General features: G+C 52.0%; 1 protein-coding gene across 1 annotated transcript in view; it reads left to right on the top strand.

The window, feature by feature from the left end:
* Window positions 1-534: 534 nt before the first annotated feature.
* The window catches only part of RASGRF1 (Ras protein specific guanine nucleotide releasing factor 1), a 96,180-nt gene continuing 76,094 nt past the window's right edge, over window positions 535-20,620 (top strand). The window contains exon 1 of the mRNA XM_073304567.1: window positions 535-853. Within this exon, the coding sequence (XP_073160668.1) occupies window positions 578-853 (276 nt within the window). The 5' untranslated portion in view covers window positions 535-577. The remainder of the gene's footprint in view (window positions 854-20,620) is intronic.

The raw sequence follows: 20,620 nt of genomic DNA, 5'->3' as shown, positions 1-20,620 counted from the left end.
CGCCCGCCGCCCGCCGCCGCTGCGCCTCGGACGCGGCTGGCCGCACACTCGCGCTTCTCTCCGAGGGGCCGGGAAGGGCTCGCCCGGCGCGGGGCCGCTGGGGTCCCGCGGGGCCCGGCGCCAGGGGCGCTAATTGCGCGCCCGCGGCCAGGAGCCGGGGGCTCTGCGCGCGGCGCTGAAATTCGCGGTGCGCGCCGGACGCGCTGAGCCCGGGGCAGGGCGCGATGCAGCGGGGGCCGCCCCGGCGGGCTGCGGGCACCCGCCTGCCCTGACCCCCCCCGCCCCCCGCCCCGGCCGCGCCCGCCCTGCCCTGCCCTGCCATGGAGACGCGGCCGCCTGCGCGCCCGGCAGGTCCCCCCTGCCCGTAGCGGGCCGTGCGCGGCGCGGTCCATGCTGCCGCTCCTGGCTCGGCTCGGCTCGGCTCGCATCACATGACTCCCCCGCTGGCAGGATCCGGGGCTCCCGCATCCAGCCGCGCTGCCAGCCCAGCGGGGACGCGTCGGGCTCGGGCTCCGTCCCCCGCGCGCCGGCCGGGGCCGGGCGCCGGGCGCCGCTCGCCGGGGGCCGGCTGAGCACCATGCAGAAGGGGATGCGGCTGAACGACGGGCACGTCGCCTACCTGGGGCTGCTGGCGAAGCGGGACGGCAGCCGCCGCGGCTACCTGAGCAAGCGCGGCGGCGACAACACGAAATGGCAGAGCAAGTGGTTCGCGCTGCTGCAGAACATGCTCTTCTGCTTCGAGAGCGACTCCAGCTCGCGGCCCTCCGGCCTCTACCTGCTGGAGGGCAGCGCCTGCGACCGGGCGCCCTCCCCCAAGCCCGGGCTCTCGGCCAAGGACTCGCTGGAGAAGCAGGTCGGTGCCGCGCGGGCTGGGCGGGCGGCTCGGGGCCCCGCAGCCACCCCAGGGCGCGGGGCTGCGGCTGGCCCGGGCCCGGCCCCGCACAGGGCGAGCGGGCAGGGACCGCTCCTGGGCACCCCGGCAGCGCGCTAGGGACCGCCCGGGGCGGGGGTCGCAAGGGCCAGGCTGCCAGGGAGCCCTGGGGTAGAGTGTGCAATACGGTGTGCGCGTGCAAAACAGTGCGTGCGTGTGCAATGCCGTGTGCAAGGCAGGGCGCGCGTGCTCCATCGCGTGCAATACGGCGTGCAATGACATGCATGCAGCATAGCGTGTGTGTGCAAGATAGGGCGTGCAACACAGTGTGGCTAGGTGTGCAGTCTGGCGTGTAGGTGTGGGCAGTACAGGCGGTGTGCACGCACGGTCGGTAAAGCCCCGGGCGGGCACGGTGCTGCCGGGGATGCTGGCGCGGCCAGGTAGCGCGGGAGCTGCAGTGGCGGGGGCCGGGCCAGGAGCGGGCTGTGCCCAGCACCGGGTGCCCGTCGTGCCCGCAGAGCCGGCGGGTTCGCGGGCGCTGCGGTGCGAGCTCTGGCTCCCGGCCGGTCATTAGCAGGCTGGAGCCCGCTGCGAAATGCACCGACCGGCGGGCGGCTCTTGGAGGCGCTACGGAGCCGCAGTGGCCAGCTAATTAATTAGCGTTCCGCTGGGGACTATCAGGAGAACGTTTCCCCTACATTATGGGTAATCAGCCGGATTTAATTAGGCGGGTCCTTGCAACGCAACGGCGCCCTCCGATGGGCGCCGAGGGGAAGCGGCTCTTCCGCAGCCCCCTCTGCCCCCAACGCAAAATCCGCGCCGGAGCCGCGTTTCCGCGGGGGGAGGCTGGGCGGGCGCAGCTGGCCTCTGTCCCTGCCCGGCCTCGGGGCCTCGCTGTGCAGCGCAGGGTGCTGCTGGGATGGCACCAGACGAGTATCCTCATGTGCTTCCCTTGGAGCCTAGGGACAAACCAAGACTGGGCTCCCTTGTGCCCGGCGGGGCACAAACCCAGAGGTGCCATGGGCCCTGGTCCAGGACGGCTGCGGGGTGGGCGAACAAGGGCATGGCAGCAAATATGTGATTTCCGGGGGGTGTTTCAAAAACCACTGAGGGTGTGAGGAAAATACCTAGGAGCGTGGGGCTGGAGAAGCCCTGCGGGGCCAAGGAATCCGTGCCAGGAGCTGGTGCAGGAGAGCGCCTTCCCACTTATTTCCCAGCGCTGCCCTTTGCATTAGTTCAGGGCCTGGTCCAAAAGCCCGTTGAAGTCAACGGGAGCCTTTCCACGGCTTCCAGTGGACTCCGATCAGGCCCTTGCAGTGTTTACGCCTGTGCGGATGGGGAAACTGTCACAAAAGCATGATGTCAGATATAACTCTACAGAAGTGAATAATTGTCCTCTGTGCGGCTCCCCGCCAGGCTTGCAGATCGGCTGGCAGCCGATATAAAGTGCACGGCATTTGTGGACATACGTGGCCTCACTGTTTTTCAAAGGCCTCAGCCCAGCATTTGACTTTGCTCAGGCTATGTTGTGCTCTGGCTGTGGGCACGCACGGCAGTGTTGACATCTGCCTTCCGGAGCTATGCACACAGGAAGATAAGTAGATGTCTCCATGCTGTCAGTTGCGGCCATAATTAATCTTGGGTGCCCAGCTGCAGGTGCAAATATGTGGTGCAGAATCACATCTGACACACCAGAGGCCAGTGGGAAGCCCCTGGAAGATTCAGGGCCGTTATGTTTGTCACCAGAGCTTTGTCTCGGTTCTACACGTCAGAAGACTCGCTACGTGTTTTTCCAACCAAAGGTCCTATGCTAGGTTCCCGCCATCTTGGAGGCACTTAGGGTCGAGACTCTCACGTAAGATAACATTTCATCAAGCGTTACGTGTTTCCAGTGTGCCCATTAGGATATCATCTGCCTGAATTGTGGTATGTCTCCCATAAGGGAGACATTAATGCAAATTCTACAGCTACAGGAGAAAAAAAGTGTTTTCAAATCCGTGAATGCCAATCCACATCCCAAATTTGACAAATGTATCCCAAGCCAGCTCTGTTCTACGGTGTAGGCAGTAACTGCTTTATTGTAATGGCATTCACCACTCAGATTATATCCTTTCAGTGACACTGCACATGAAGGTCAACACCTGAGGTCGAGAACATACAATCGAGCATCTCAGAAGTGTCAATAAGGATTCATTTCTCGTCATTTGATGTCAAGTCTGTGCATTGACAAGAATCCCAATACATTGTGGGTCTAGTCCTGAAGTTCTTACATAATTCTTCCTCGGGCAGAACTCTCACTTACAGCAGTGAGAGCGGCTTGACTCAGAAGTGCAGGATTGGGCCCCCAGGGGAAGATTTAAAAGGTGACATATTCTGGTGGATCAATCCGTGCCTAACTGTCTCCAGATGAAGATGGAATGCTCAGCACTCAGGAAATAGCAACGTTACATTAGTAAATCTATGCTGTAGCCCTCGCACACCCTGGCAGATTTTGCTGAAGGAAACCTTTCCAGCGTGGGTTAGGGTACAAATGGATATGTCCTCATTTGCAGTCACTGGCCTTCTTTCAGTTTGCAAGGCTGAGCAAAAGGGAAAGTTCTATTCTCAAATATTTATAAAGGTAGGAGCCTGGCTTCCTTGTATCTAGCCTGCATGGAGTGTGATCAGCTCTCAAGGGGATTTTCACACTGCCGTACCAATTACAACAGCCCACCTCCCTTTAGAACGTAACTCTATAGATAGTCCTGCTAACATCGAGTTGCTCTTACACAGTGCTGGCTAGCTGCATTATCACTGTTTGTATTTGTTGTAAGGAGCTTCAGAGCCGTTAAGCCCTAACATAAGAATGTCAAAATCCCTTCAGATTTCAAATTGCTCCTAGAAAAATGATCCTAAAGGTAAAAGGCAGATTGTTATCACATGCTGTAGTAAGCGCCTGCCGAACCTGTATCCAGCGTAAATACTTCGGAGTCAGTGAAACTACGTTGATTTACAGTGGTTTTGGATCTGGCCCATACTGTCATATAATTTGTTAGGGCAAACAATTATATAAAACTACTCAAGCAGTTGAAGGCCTACTGCTTTGTAAATGAATTAATCAGCGCTTTAGATGAGGTAAATGGCAGCACAGTTGTGTTCTGGATCTGCAATATGTTCTGTCAGAGGCAGTGGAAGAAGAAAATGGCTAGCAAGATTTGAGGTTTGCAGCTCCTAAAAAGAAAGGTAGCTGAAGTCTGTAAAATGAATGCAATATTTCCTTAATACACCCCTTGAACAGAACCATATTCCAGGGACACAGGCCTTTCCCTTCCATTCTAATAATAGATCATTGAAACTAATTTGAAAGGAAAAGTGCTGAAGACTTTTCCAGCACTAGATATGGTTGTTTTTTATTTGTTGCCTATGGATACTTATCTATCTAGACAGCTATCATTAGAGCCGTGTGGAAGATGGAAGTTCTGTTTCACAAAGGGTTTTGAGATTTCACAACATGGCTCCATTCTGAATCATTGTGAAATTGTTTTGGGCCATTCAAAACATTTTTTGTTTTGACAAAATTATATCATTTGTGTTTTGACTTTTTGTATTATACCTTATAATAATATCGAATATAATACAACATAAATGACAAAAGGAAAAGCCATTTCAAAATGAAAAATCAAAATGTTTCATTCCCAAAATGTTAAAATGTCCTGTGATTAATTTCCCCCCAATTTTTCCCTAAACAAGTTCCAGTGAAATTGATTTGATCTGTGTTTTGATTTCAGCTGAACCATGTATTCCAGCAGACTATGGTCCCATCAAAGTTTCTCTGCCCAGCTCTAGCTATCCCACTCATCCCCAGAGTCTCTGAGCACCTGGTCTGTTCTAAAGAGACTACTCGGAGGGATCTTTTCTCTCTCCATCCATGCCCCATTCCTGGGTTACTGTGTGTTTTGAACTGATGATTGTTGTTGTGGGGAGCCAGTTTGGAAGAAGCCAGCCTGGTCTTTCAGTCTGATGGCAGTGAATTGTGATCATTCTCATCAGCTCCGGACTGAGCCAGCTGTCTGAAAAGCTCCATCTCCAGGGGCAGCCCTTTCATCCTAGGATTCAGCATTGTAGAATCAGTAGATTCAGTTCCTTCAAGTAATCTCACTTGATGTTATGCTCGTGATTACTGAGTTCTATAGGAGAGACCACATGGGCTAAACAGATGGGGGTATGTAGGGTCGCTGTAGGGCTATTTATGGTTTATGGTCTGAGTTCATCAGTGTGCTAAAGGAGCAGTTGAAGGGATGAGTTCCGCTTTCAAGGCACTCTCTTGGTTGTCTATGCATCACTGTGTGTGAGCAGGGCAACAGAAAGGAACCTGAGCCTTGTCCTTTGAGCAGCGCTGGCCTGTCTGCACTGGCCCTGGTCCAACACGGATTGCGGGCTGTGCACCTCTCAGTTGCACAATTTGTTTGTAGCCAGCAGTTGTCTCCGCATCTGTTACCTGAGCGCGTGTGGCATGGAGTCAAGGGGTGGTGCTGGGCCAAACCCTTGACTTGACATTCAGATCCAAGGATTCATGGACGTGCACTGTCTAGCTGGAGCCATTTTCCCATCTGTGAGACTTGTGCCAGGCATGACGTGGATTGTTCGCCCTGTCAGGATGGCCGTGGGAATTTGAGGAAGCTTTGCATTATGTACTGTAAACCTTGAGTTGAGTTGGTCAGCTGGTTGGAATCACATGGGATTTGTTCTGGTTCCCTGATTGGCTGGATCGACTGCATGTGGTTAGAAGGACTGCAGAAGCCATTTCCACCAGTGTCTCGGAGGAGAGGCTGTCTTCCCGCTCTCTGTAGCGCTTTCATTTCTGTCCCTTTCCTGCAACAAGCTGAAGCAAGAGCTGGGGGCCCCATAGAATTTCGCCTGCACTGGCTGCAGGAGCTGGATAAGCAGTGTAAAGCCATCCAGCCTGCACACGACACCTGCAGAGTTTGTGTGCCACTTTGCAGCTGTCTGGCAGCAATGGCCCCTGCGATGGGGTGTACCAACCCCACCCCAGGCCAGAAGGGGTTAACGAGAACCTGTGGGCTCAATCAGTCCTGCCCTGCTACACCTGCAAGAGGTGTCAAGCCTGGAGGGAGGAGTTCAAGGGACTGAACCCAGGTCAGGCGGGGCTGATCAGGAAGGAGAGCAGCCCTGACTCTCACTCAGTGAGAGAAGCCTAGTGGGAAACAGGGAGCTGAGATGTCCTGCTGGCAGACACCTAGAGGAAGCTAGGCCTGCCACAGGAAGCCCAAGAGAGATGGGGAGGAAAGCTGGAGGGGGTGAGTCTGCCCAGGGTTTTCCACGCTGGTGGAGGGGCCTGCGGGGACAGCCCTGCCAGGGGATTAGAGAGAACTGGCCTGCAGCAGACCCGGCTGGGTGGCAGGCCATGCTAAGAAGCTCTCCAGGGAAAGGTTTAGAGCAGTGGTTCTCAACCAGGGGTACGCAGGGGTCTTCCTGGGGTACATTAACTCAGCTGGATCTTTGTCTGTTTTTACAACAGGCTACATAAAAAGCACTAGCAACGTCAGTGCAAACTAACATACAGACAGTGACGTGTTTATACCTCTCTAGGTACTATACACTGACATGTAAGTACCATATTTCTATTCCAATTGATTTGTTTTATAGCTATATGGTAAAAAGGAGAAAGTCAGCCGTTGTTCAGTAACAGTGTTGCTGGGACACTTCTGTATTTTTATGTCTGATTTTGTAAGCCAGTAGTTTTTAAGTGAGGTGAAAGTTGGGGTACGCAGGACAAATCAGCCTCCTGAAAGGGATACAGTGGTCTGGAAAGGTCGAGAGCCGCTGGCTTAGAGCACGTCTGATACACTGCATGCCCGGGAAGAGGCTGAGGCAAAGGTTGGAGACAGGGCAGGGTAGCAGGTGCTCTAGAGGAACAGCAAGGGGGGTAATAAGCTGGGGAGGCCTGACAACAAGGGGTCTCTGGACTGGAACCCAGGAGAGAGGGCGGGCCAGGGTCCCCCACCAGGCAGCGGGGAAGGTGGAAAGGAACCCCCCCTGACTGAGGTAAGGACTGTTGGAAACCCCTCAATCCTGGGATAAGGACTACTAAATCCAGAGTCTGACCAAAGGCCCCTCGTGAGATGGATGGCGGGTTGTTGGTTGGACTATTGGCTTGCTCTGGAGGGGGTGAGACTGCATGTGACCCAGCTGGAGAGACCACTGCAGGTCAGAGCAGCTGTCAGCAGGGGCTACAAAAGGAGGGGAACCAGCTACCTCACGCCTAGCCAGGAGGGGTGTACTGGCTGGTGAGTCGGGCCCCTACAGTCCAGCAGCCCTGAGCAATGTCCCCAGGCCCACCTGGCTCTGCAGTGAGACACAGGGAAAGAAGCAAGCCCAGCATTGGGCCTAGACTTGCCGGGCGTGCGGGGCGGGAAGCTGGTGCACTCTGCTCTCAGCTGTTCTGTGTGGTGGCAGCCTCACCTCTGACATGATCCCCAACTGCTGAGCGCCTGGCTTTGGTACCGTAGCGCTCTTTCAGGGCAGTTTGGTATGCAGTGTCCATGGGACGGGGCGCAGGTTAACACAGCAGGGGACAAACTCTGAACCTCTCAGCAGAGCCCCTGCGCAGAGGCAATTCAACAGGGCAGACCAGGGTCTGGCCATATAAGCTGGATGGGGTGCACGCATGCTGCTGCTCTGTGGGAAAGAGAGGAGGAAAGGGTACATCTACATGCTGCTTTGGGAAGGAAAGTCAGATGCTCGAAAGTACCCTGATCCTGTTCATCTGCAATCCCTCTCTGAGAGGTCTGTGCTCCAGGGTTTTTTTTGAAGTCCTCCTGATAATACAAGTTCTGCTTATCCAGTCAAAGGGTAGCATAGGTGTGTGTGTGTATGAGACAAATTACAACTAGGCAACAGAACTGAAAGTTTGACGAAAGAACGTCTAGTACTTGCAGTGACTGGTTCAATCCCCAGACTAAAAAAATTCTCCCCCAAATTTGACACGTCAGTCCAAATAATGAGGAAATTTGAGGAAATCAGTCTTCTTGCTGGCTCTCTGTGCACAGGAAAAGAATCTAAAGTCTTATAATTTATTCTCTCAGTGGTAATCGTAACACAACTGAGAAAAACAATAACATATGAGGCAAAGCTACGTTTCAAGCCGAAAGCTAGATTTATTGCCATTTACAACCATCACCTTGAATCCAAAACCACGCTGCTGGCAGTGGGAAGTAGAGCAAATGAATGTGTTGTATTTATGAACTGTTCAGTGCAGGGTTTGCTAAATATCCTAATTTACCACAAGCAATCAGGGGTACATTTTTCGAAACACTGACATAAGAAAGGATTCAAATGTGCCTTGATCAATACAGTTCCCTGTTGTACATCATCAGAAATACAAATCACATTTTAATTAAAATAGTTTCTTGCACAGTTTCCCCGTCTGTCACATACAGCTCCAAGTATATCTGTTCATCGCACCATCAATATTAGACACTCAAATGCCCCTGAGCCCTCAATCAAGTGCAAATTTCACCAGATTCCTGATATTTTGCCAGCCAATATTATGGGCCAAATTCTCTGTAGGTGGAAATAGGCACAGTTCTGCTGCAGTCAGTAGAGCTGCACCACTTAGAGCTGCCGGGAATTTGGCCTTGTGTTTCTGGCATATGTGTAACCTCTACCGTTAAACAGTTAAGATTTATTCGGTTTTTTTGTTTTCTCTGTTGCTATTAACTTGCATTCCATTCCATGAAATCCTGGCCCCATTAAAATCAATGGCAAAGCTCTTAGTGACTTCATCAAGGCCTGAATTTCACCTCTTGTATCTTTTTTACTTTTGATACTGGGAAATCTTAGAGCATGGACTTAGCCCTGCTCAGGCCCAGCTTGTTCCCTCCTGCCTGTCTCTGCCGCAAAGGAAGGTCAGATTCTGCTCTCCCAGCTGTGCGAAGCCCATTTGCCATTTCTCTGTTCACACGCACAGCTATTGGCCTCTCATTCTGGCTCTGAGAGAGAGTTGTGGTTGGAGCACAGGCCTGGCATCAGGAACACAACGGTTACAATCTCAGCTCTGACACAGGGATGTCTAGGTGGGTTTTGTGATATGTTCCCCCTGAGGTGCCATTTGGAACTGGGGTACCACTGAGCCCACCTGACCCACCAGCCTGGGCTCCCTGTGACAAGTTGCCAAGCTCTCCAAGCTTGCTTTTTCACCAGCATACACACAGGTAGGGACACACCCAGCTGCAGCTTCGCACAAGTGCTGAGATCAGCTCTGCATGGGAAGGCTTAGCTAAGGAACTGCCCAGTTACTCAAGTGCACCCCCCCTTTGAAGGGTAAACCTTAAATTATACCCTCTTGCACTACACAGGGAACTGTACAGCGTAAGCTCGTGAAGTTCACCCCCTCCCTCCATGTGGAGGAAGATGTGCAACAGCTCTCTGCTCCCCGGCCCCCAGTTATGATTTCCAGACACTGGGTTTAGACCAAACAAAAACAAGTTTATTAAGTACAAGAGGTAGATTTTAAGTGATTATAAGGGCTAGCAAACAGATCAAAGCAGATTACCTTAGTAAATAAACAAAAACCGCAAACGGAGCTTGACATACTAGATAGGAGGATATGAATTAGCAAATTCTCACTCTGGGTGATAAACAGGCTGGCAGAGGCTTAAGGCACAAGCTGCCTTGGCTTTCCCAGGTTTTCATACACTGGCTAAAAATCCTTCTAGCCTGGGACCATCATTTCTCACAGTTCAGTCCTTGCCCCTCAGGTGTTTCCAGGTATGTTGTTGCAGGGAGAGTGGGGTCCCCCCATGATGTCATTTTCCACTTGCTGGAAAGCTCTTTTTTTGTGACCTGGGTCAAACAGTTCCCATAATGTAGTGCTATCTTGGAGAGGTTTCTGTTGTACACAGTTCCTGGGGTATAACCTTTGTGCTTGTGTGCATTTCCTCCATGAGCCATTAACATTGTTTGGCCTTTTTGCGGTTGTACCTGAAAGGCTGCTTATGGGTGTGTTCAACCTCACAACGTGTTTCAGTAACACATACATCTCCAAACTTCATACGACGATAGCATGTACAATCCAACGAGATATTACTGTCTAGCAGATCAAGATTTTTAGAACGATACCTCACAAGGCATACTTTGTACAAAACATATCCTGATACATGACGGGGTGAATATTGGGGTGCCAGGGTGTCATAGGTTTGAACAAGTCTCTTAATCTTCCTGTTCCATGGCTACAACGAGGAAAACGGGGACTTTTTCCAGAGCATCTCAGTGACAAGTGACATTAGTAACTGTACAGAATTGCTTTGGCTAGTCACCAAGGTGCTTCTGAAAATGTTACCACCTATTCAAAACATTGTTTGAGTCTACATCCTTGGAGTTTCAAAACGATTCACGCCCCCTCCCAGGAGTGCAGGGAGCATTAATGAGTTATTCTGTACAGTTTTTACTGTGCCAGCTCACACTGGAGTTTAGGGAAGATGGAATAAAGCTGCTAAAGTGACTAGGTGACCAACCAACCAAGACTGCTCCTGGCTGCATGGCCAGAACCCTCCTCCAAAAGATTAAGGCAAAGTTTTTCACAATTTCATGACGAATGCTAGGTTCCAAAATCCAGAGCTAGACCCCTAACTGAGTGGCCTGATTTTAAAAAAAATTGGGAATATGTGATTTGTTTTGATTTTATGATTTTTTTTAAACAAAATTATAATCAACATTTTAATAAAATAATTTAAATCATTATCAAAATGTTTATTGAAATGTCATTTACTGAAGACTGGATTTTCAGTAAAACTTGGTTCCTGATAAACAAAATATGTTTTTGATTTTTAAAAAGTCATAAAAATAGCAAAAAAAATGAAAAATTTTGAATAAATCAACAAGTTTTGGGGGTTTGTTTTCAAAAATGAAAATTTGATGGGAAAAATCTTTTGTCCATTGCCTCTCCTGAGTCTGCAGCTGTTCCCATTGACTTTAGGCACCTGGCTTTGGGAACCTTGGCCTAAGCCTCCATCACATGCTAGATATCCTGTAGACATTTAAAAGCTTTTAATTGAAAACTTTTTCTAGGCTCCCGCATCATTAGCCAAGACCACTGCAATAGGTGGAGCCTGTCAGAAACTCAGCTTCAGGCTAGTCAGTGTTAGAAACCTGAATTTATCCAGAGGAAATCGGAATTTGGAACATACACCTACGAAGTCACAGACTTCCCTATTTGTTTTTGAGCCAGGACCCTCATGTCAGTCCTTCCATTTTTTCAAACATTCTCATCTGATAGATCTCTAACGCCTGCTGCCAGAGACCCAAATTGCCCGAATAAGAACGATACCATCCCTGACAAGCACAGCCACGGCAACTCCAGGACACCCTGTGCTGTATTCACTCAGCGACACATACCCGGCTTGCAGATTGCTGTAGCATCTCAGCCTCTTTACAAGCAATCAGAATATTAATTATGTAAATATTTTACTGCACTATGAATGTCAAACATTGCCAGGCGTAGGGACGTCATATAAGAGTAATAAGTTTCTTCCAGTGACTATTTTAATGAAGAATAAGGACCCTGCATATTAACACACTTCATTTTCAAACCCACAATAAGGTGAATTTCTGTATTATTTGGGGCCTTCTCTTTCTGTCTAGCTCCCAGCAGTCGTTTGAGTGCAGTGTTACCTGCTCACCTGAGCTTGGATAGGTTTTCACGCTGACATTCACATTTACCACATAAAAAAGAGACGCAGGGGATGAGCTTTTCCATTCCATTGCTCCAGAGGCAACTAAGCACATCATCACTGCGTCTCTCAGGGAGCAAAAACCATTCACACAAGCAGTCCTGTCATCTTCATTCCAGCCCTAACCTGCCAGTAGAAAGCACTGCCCAGACTCCCAGTGCAGTAGAAATCAGCACAATAATCAGAGCAAGGTAGGAGAATTCAAACGAAAGAACCCAGAACTGGGAATCAATGCCCCAGAGAGAGAGAGGGAGAAATTGATCAACATTAAAACAAATCTAAATATTGTGTTACTACAAAAAGCAAAGGAAACAATTAGGATGAAATTCACACCGGGTGAAATTCACTCCTGTGCAGCGGGGTTCACTCCAGGGTCGGGCAATAATTAAGTCCCAGCAGGCCAATGCGCCCTCTATCACCCAAAGGCTGAAGCAGAACATAAGGGGTGCAAAGATCTGGTGCAAGCTCTCTGCAGAATGCCCTGGAGTGGGGATTGGAGCAGGGAGGGGCTTGGTAACAGGTCACCAATTTGAATTCAGCCCCAGGTCAGTACTGACCACAAGTTGCTACCATCTGCTGTTGTATAATGAACCCGTTCCCAGTAGACATACGTCCAGACTACAGACAAAAGCACGTTGCAACTGGCACTCTTGCTGGCTATGCTCCGAGGGAGCCTCGGACAGAATAGGCTGTGGAAGTGGCTACACATCCTATAGGAAATTAGTAGTTGCTAAAAATCAAAATGAAAATTGAATGGGAACAGGGTGCAGGTCCAACAAAGGTGATTCTGCACCTTGCAGAGCGGACCCCCCTGGCTCTGCGTTTTCTCCACTCACAGGAGCGTGCTTGTATTCGTCATTTATGTGCACATGCACAAGGAATATTACTTTATGGCCTAAAGCTGAGGGCAAACATTTTGGCCTTGGGATTTTCTGTTCTTTTCTGTAGGCAAATGAAGGGTATGGGTCATTCATCCCCTTCTGTCTGCATGACAGGCCCTGCCTTCTGCAATACAAATGAGATTTAGGTCAATGAAGTTAAAAGCTTTATTGCTAGCTGTTGATTTTTAGGCTCATCCACCCAAAGCAGGAGAATGCCGCCGTCTCGCCCTTTATGTCAGCTGCGATAACCGTCAGCTGCTTGAACGCACCTACCCGCCATGACAACTGGAAGGCAAATTGGGTCTCGGGTTAGGCACTCTCGCCAGTTCCAGAAGGCACTCACAAATAAGTGAACGTTGGGAGACTAGGATAGTGCATAAAAGGCCCTAGGTAATGACACGACAAAACCACTTCACGTACTCAAGGAAAGGGATTGCTGCTTGTGACTCGGCATGGTTTCTAGTGGCCATCTTCCGTCAGCGTTGAGGTCTGCTGCAGGTCCGATGACTGAATTTCTGTAGAATTTCCTAGCCATCATATCTAGGGTTGAGCTAGAGGAAGGCGGTGGCCAGGGGAGAAAAGCAGTGATTTTCTACCAAGCCCCACCCATGGAGCTGCCAAAGTCCCATGTATTCTGTTGGGCTCCACTGCCTGCTCTCTCTCCCTGAAACTTCCCAGCAGTGTTGAACGGGAGGGTAAATGAGGGGGAGCCCTGCTGCCCCCAACCAGGGAGCCCTCAGGATGGGTGACGGGTCACCCCACCACACCTGAGCCCTCTCGAGGTCTGCTCCACCCCGCCCCCCGTAAGCCGTGGTGGCAGCACCTTGGAGTGAAAGGCATCGCAAGGGATCCACATGGTCACTTGATTCTCACTCGTCCTTGGCCTCCAGCCCAGACAGACCAGGCTGATGGCCGTCGGCACCACCGGGATTACTCGGGTCACTTTGGCACAACCTGATCTAGAACCTTCCAAAGGGTCTTCTCATCTGAGCAGTCCGCAGGCACCCAAGCTGTTTCCGCTCCTCACAGCCCCGTTCAGCCTCGGTCACCCGCCAGTTCTCACAAAGGACGGTCGTACTGGCTTTACCTGCGGATTGCACACCCAGATGCTACGGTAGCAGCCAGGTAAGTACCACGGAGAAACGAAGGAGCGAGAGTCCGGGTAGGAGCAGTGGACCGGGGACCCTGGGGTGAAATTCACCCCATGCAGAAGCCAGCACAAATTTGTGCATCACTTCAGGCCTCGCTAAGTTCCATTCTGAGGGCTTCCGCGGTACACAGGCCCTGTGCTGGTCCTCTGCGAGGCAGGGCCGGATTAACCGATTAACCCTCCCCAGAGCGAGGGGCCAGCCAGGGGCAATGGGGCATGGCATGGCAGGGGCGGCCCTGCTCCGCCCAGCGCGAGGGCACTAGTCCCTTCCCCTCAGGGGCAGGCTCATGCCGCGCCACACAGCCCCCCCACCCAACACCCCCCCGACTCCCTATGTCCAGAGCCCCCCCGAACCCACTGTGCCCAGCGCCCCCCCAGATCCCCACACACAAATGCACAGTGCCCTGCACAACACCACCACTGCCCACAGCCCCACCACAACTGCCCAGCACCCCCCGCAGAACCCCTAGTGCCCCAACACACACACATCCTCCCCGCCCCTTCACAGCCCAGCACCCCCCCAGACTCCCCACAGCCCCACTCCCCCACGCCCTGCCTCCCGGCCGCACGCACCGGCCCTGCTGGGAGGCGACTGTGTCTGCCGGGCTGAGCCGGCAGCGCAGCCAGGGCTGGTCCCAGGGCCGGGAATCGCTCCGGCCCCTCGGGAGTGGCGCGATCAGCCGGGCCAGGGCCTGCCCCGGCCGGGCTCCCTCAGGACCCACTTGCCTGGAGGGGCCCAGCCAAGCCCCCTCTCCCCCCAACAACCTCCCCTCCCCCCACCTGGCTGAGACTGGCCAGGCTTCTGCACCAGTCCCAGGCGGCTCGGCTCCGGGGAGACAGGCGGGGCCCCACAGGTGGTGGAAGCGGAGCCTGCCCGGAGCTGGAGGTGTCCTGGGGTCTGGCCCGGGGGCTGAGAGGAGCAGGGGATGGGGCCAGGAGAGGAGAGGATTCCTCGGCCAACTGGCAGGCAGGCCGAGAGGAGCAAGTGGTGGGCGGGGGGAGCCAGCGGGGTCTCGGGGCGCAGTGCAAGTGTGGCAGGCTGGGGCCCCTTCTGAGCATGGGCCCAGCTCCATGGAGCCTCTGGAGCCATTGTAAACCCGGCACTGGCAGGGGGTGAAATGGGACAACTTGCCCGAGCCAGAGGGGCTACCAGATGGGCTCTAGATATGAGGGGAAAACCGTCTCCTGAGGTCGGTCAGTGGAAGCTGTTGGCAGGACCTGGACAGAAAACACCTGAATGTGCTGAATGGGAAGGTGTTGCAGGATTCTGCTAAAGAGAACGGGGGAAGGGAATGACTAGACGCTGTCAGCCGAACACACTGTACAGCCACACGGCTGTAACGGAGACAGGGAGAAGGGTGCTGGGTGAAACTGCTGGAGTAACAGAATATAAATCAGACTGTACACCTCGACCCCGATATAATGCGGTCCTCGGGAGCCAAAAATCTTACTGCTTTATAGGTGAAACTGCGCTATATCGAACGTGCTTTCATCCACCGGAGTGCGCAGCCCCGCCCCCCCAGAGCGCTGCTTTACCGGGTTATATCCGAATTCGTGTTATATTGGGGTAGAGGTGTGTTTAGATGTGAAGTTCTTTTTAGACCTCCCCTGGAATACTTAACCATCGCTGCAGGGCAGATTGTCCTCGAGGAAGTGCAATGTGGAGGATCAGGAAGGTTTGGGTCTCAGAGAACTGGAACAAAAACCAGCTTAAATAACATTGTGGTTAGTTTAAAATACAAGTGCCGCTAAAAGCCAAAGGTGAAGGTTGCCTCCACACTTCGCTCCTGCTGCTACGCCTGTTTGACACCTGGGCTGGACTGAAAGAGCCCAAATGTCACAACCCTTGGGCACTGAAACACTTTCAAATGGTTATTTTTACAGTATAAATACCTAGTGGAGAGGCCACGAGGTTGGAACAGAGACTGTGTCTGAATCCAGTCCCCACCCCGTTCGCAGACATTGAGCCCCATGTTCAGATCCGTATTATCAAGCTTTAGGCTGGGATTTTCAAAGCAGCCTAAGGGGGTTAGGCACTCTGTTCAGTGGGAGTTAGGCATGGCAGCTAACTCTCGTAGGTAGGCCATGAGAATCCCAGCTCAAGACACAAGTCTGTAGTGCAGTGTGATCAGTGCAGTGATCGCTGCAGCCAGCTCCAGTCTGCCCCACAAACAGCCCCGTGGGCTGATGTCCCAATCTGCCCAGGGATCAGACTGTTCCACTGAACAAGGAACACGATGTGGGGAGCCATGCGGGGTGCCAGAGAGCCCAGCTCCCCACACAGGTAGGTCTGCCATCAAGGCAGGGCTGATGGACCCCCCGCTATCCTAATCCACTAGCCATTGCCCCACGGGGATGGGATGCAGGTCAAGGGGCTGGGAGTACTGCAGCCTCGGGGGAATATGTCTGCCCAGTGGTCCGCTCCCTTACCAGGAGCCACCCTGTACCTGGCTACCCAGTCAGAACAGGTGCAGAGGGTTTACCCATGAAGCAGTCGGTCTATGTATGTAACATGTACATTATAAAATCATAGAATATCAGGGTTGGAAGGGTCCTCAGGAGGTCATCTACTCCAACCCCCTGCTCAAAGCAGGACCAAGCCCCAGCTAAATCATCACAGCCAGGGCTTTGTCAAGCCTGACCTTAAAAACTTCTAAGGAAGGAGATTCCACCACCTCCCTAGGTGTCATGTGCTTCTTCCCTTGGCTGTGAGAGGAGGGTGATGATACCGATCTCCTTCAGAGAGCGCGTGGTGATGTGCTGATGAACAGTGCTAGGGGTTGGCATTGTTACTGGCTGTTAATGGCATGGCCTGATTCTGCAGTGCGCTGGATCTGGTGCAGTTCTGTACCAGACAGTGAATAGCTACGTAGAAAGGCTTTAAAGTATCGTGGATTATAAGGGCTCCAGTGTGCTGGGTTCCTAATACCCCGGGAGGGACATCAGATGCATCAGGATGAAATTCCTGTGGAAATAGTTCCTGCCCATTAATGGCTCGACCAGTCTCCTTCATTAATCCAGAGTCATTTGTGAATGACGGGGAAGTGGAAATAGCTTCTAGGCAGACGCTTTGCTAGTGTCTGCACTTGTCTCAGTAAAAACAGCCAAACGAGGGGTTGGGGCTGGTCGGAAATCAGCAAATGCATCAAATGAAGCTCCCGGAGTTGAGAACGCTCTTGTGCAGCTTCAGTTTTGTACAGCTCAGCTGCGAACCCCAGTGTGACGGGGTGTATGTGTCTCTGGCTGTACCCCTGAGAGACTCCAGCCCCTGGGCTGGGCTGAGAGGAGAGTCCCAGGCTTTAGAGACTGCTCCAGCTGCTAGGCCCGGAGAGAGGTGCTTACAGCTCTGGCCTGTTCAGATATGTCTGCGCTGCAGCTGGGGCAAGGCTCCCAGGCCGGGTAGACAGACTAGTTCGTGGGGAGCAGTGCAGCGTGCTAACAGTAGCTGTGTGGACGTGGCGGCTCCGGTGGAGACCTGGGCCAACCACCTGAGCTCAGACCCAGGGGCCGAGTGGGCTTCTGAGCCCGAGCTGCTATCTGACCCACAGTGTCCACACTGGTGCGTTTGGTGCGCTAGCCGGAGCAGAACTAGCATAAGTTGGTTTCCTGGGCTGGGCTGCTCGCTCCCAGCTAGCCATACCCGCCGGCTGCTAGGAACCAGCGCTGACCACTGTGCCCCCAACCAGTGCTGCCAGGTAAGATGCAAGGGGCCCTGTGGGTTTGGTTCTGGAGTCTCTCGGGCTAAGAACAACCAAAGCATTTCTTCCTTGTCCCTCCCTCACCTCAGAGTGGGAAGTAAGGAGAACCCAGGCAGCTGGCCACCTTTCCTATACAGGAGGGTACACAGGTCCCCAGACGGTATAAATACAATGAGGCCCACTTTATTCTCACTGGGACCAGGTGAAAGGCAGCTGCCCTGGCTTGTTATGTTTCCCTCTGGGTGAGGCTGCAGGAAGCTGGGACTGACACATCTTTTCTTTTGGGCTGTGGCTTCCAGGGGCTGTGACCCCAAGGTGGGCTGGTCCCATGACACTACTGCAAACCCAGCTGTGGGAGTGTGAATGGTGCTGACCTTGTAGGGATCTCTTTGGTACAAAACATAGGTACAGGAATGCCCATCCCCATCTCCCAAAACTAAAGCTGTCTGCTGCGTGGAGAATCGGTGTTGTTTGGGCTGCAGTGAGACAATCATTAATTATGTGTGTTGCAGTAGTGCCCAAAGGTTTCAGTTAGGGCCCTGTTGGGCAAGGTGCTGTGCAAATACTCAGGGACATGTGGTTCCTGGCCTGAAGAGCTCACGGTCTAAATAAGTAGGTAAAACAAAAGGTGGGAGAACGGGGTGCTGGGTCCCTGCAGTGATCAGGCTGAAGAGGGGCTTGTGGACTGTCAGTTCTGTTATTGTTTTTGATTCTGGGGTGCTGCAGTGGAGATTGGTGGATAGGAAGCATGTAGTTGGATGGCAGGGGCCACTGGAGGACAGGTGCCTCCCCATCATCAAAAATGCATGGTCTTCTGAAGAGCATTGTGCCAGCTAGAGAGATCCCACCAGGCCTCATGCAATGAAGTGCAAAGAATCTCTGGGACAGCTTCACAGGCAGCACCAGGTAGGGTCAGGGCATGCACGGTGTCAATGCAGAGATCGAGAGAGAGCGCAAGGTGCTGCGGTGGTTTTGTCCATCCCAGTGACATGGGTGTATGAGGCTGCTTTTGAATGTAATGAGGGACTGGAGCAAGGCCAGATCACTGTGAAATGGGGACTGTTTGCACAGGCAGAAGAGTTTATGCTGTTAGCATATACCCTGCTCCAGAGGGTCCAGGTTTCTGACCCATAGAGCAGTACAGGTGTACGCAAGTTTGAGAGATCCTGAACTTTGTCTCTGTGCAAACATGTGGTTGTGGCCATAGGCGAGACTGGGTGTCACTCAGGAGGTGGCGAAACCTGTTCATTGAAGAATGTCCTGACTGTTTGAACTCTGCTTATGGCCTAGGTAGATGAACTTGTCAGTGTTCTTCACTGTACTCGATCCCACCCGCACCAGGGGTTCTGGTGGCCCAGTTCAGAGGTTCTGGACCTTGGTCTTCAGCCACAAGACATTCAACCCCATAGTGTGGGTGGCAAGTTGGAGACCTTGGAGGGTGGGGCTGAAATTCTGACTTCTCCTCAAGCAAGGCAGCGTCATCAGCCTAATCTTGGTCATTAAATACGTCTTGAACAACCTGGATTCTGATGTATGCAGTGGCAAGTCCTAATATCCAATCGATAGCTCAGCAGAATGGTGCTGGGGCTAGAATGCATCCCAGTTGCTCACCTGAGATTGAGCAAAAACATGGCAAAAGCCATGAACCGATGCACACTCTTGCACCAGTGCCAGCATGAAGACCATGCACATTTTTAGCAGAACATCTGGAATGCCAAAGTGCTGACCTGTCAGCTGAGTCAAGAGCTGCTTTGATGTCGATATGTGTCATGTGAAGCGGGTGGTTAATTCTTGGGACAGCTGAACCAGAAGGGAAGGACAGCATTTGTTGCTGACTGCCCACAGTGAAACCTGATTGCTGTGCATGATGATGTCTGTTAAGGTGCGGCTGCCTCCTACCCACCAGCATGTGCACAAAGACCTTTCCAGGGGAGCAGTAACAATGAGATTGGTTTGTAGTTCCACGCTCAGTGTGGTGTGTCTCCACGAGCTCCACTCCCTCACCCCCAAAGTCTGGGGTACATAAGAGAGCTCAGACTGGGTCAGACCAAAGGCCCCTCTAGCCCAGTGTCCTGTCTTCTGACAGCAGCCAATGCCAGGTGCCCCAGAGGGAATGAACAGAACAGGTAATTTTCAAGTGATCCATCTCCTGTTACCCATTCCCAGCTTCTGGCAAACAGAGGCTATGGACACCATCCTGGCTAATAGCCATTGATGGATCGATCCTCCATGAACTTATCTAGTTCTTTTTTAAACCCTGTTATAGTCTTGGCCTTCACAACATCCTCTGGCAAGGAGTTCCTCAGGTTGACTGTGCATTGTGTGAAGAAATACTTCCTTTGGTTTGTTTTAAATGTGCTGCCTATTAATTTCATTGGGTGACCCCTAGTTCTTGTGTTATGAGGAGTAAATAACAATTCCTTATTAACTTTCTCCACACCAGTCCTGATTTTGTAGTAGGCTAACTAGGAGGCAGCCACCTATTCTTTTAAGGTTGCTTATTCTTGAAAAGGGCCAGATTAACAGTCTGGACACTGATGCTCCCTGCAAATCTCTCCCCAGGTTGTACCAGGGTAATCCCCCCTTTGACGTGGGACGCGCACCTGTGAGTTAGCTCAGACTCCGGGTCCACTCAGGTCCTTGGCCTGGTTGCTGGGACTGATCACTGCTGTGCTGGGACTGAAAAGAGAACCCAGGCACGACTGTGGTTGAATGCTATTGAGAATGAATGGGTGTTTGCAAAGCTCTCTGAGGGCCTTGGAGGTGAAGTACTAGCATGTGCCAAGATGCAAATATTATTACAGGTCTGTTGTTAGGGTTGGCTTTGCATTAGGAGACTCTGATGTCTGTTGTTTATAATTTTTGCCAAACTTAAACCATTCAGGGTAAAATTTTCCCTGCTGGGTGTCTGCCACAGGCTGAATTATTTGGGGAAATTTCAGCTAAAGTGGTTCCGCCATTTCTGAGGATAAGATCAGGGGGAAAATACCTTGTTTTGCCCATGTGAAAACATTCTTACCACGGTTTCAGTGAGAAGCTCTATTATGTCCAGGATTAAGCACAGAGAATTGAAAGTTGGCGAGGGGTGGGTATGCTGGTGGCAGGGAGTTGCCTTTGCTGCTTGCATGAAAATTTGCCCAAGTTATAATCCTTTGAAAAATCTCAGTTCAGACATGCTCAGGAGAGACGGGTTACAGTTTGGCTACTAAATTCTCCAAAGAGTCTGTGTGCACTGAGCATGCTCCATCCCCTCGCAGCTCCTACATGCCGAGCAGACTGCCTGCACCGTT

This window comes from Lepidochelys kempii, chromosome 10, assembly GCF_965140265.1.
Source record: "Lepidochelys kempii isolate rLepKem1 chromosome 10, rLepKem1.hap2, whole genome shotgun sequence".
NCBI classification, from domain to species: Eukaryota; Metazoa; Chordata; order Testudines; family Cheloniidae; genus Lepidochelys; species Lepidochelys kempii.
This window is presented reverse-complemented; position numbering and strand designations above follow the sequence as displayed.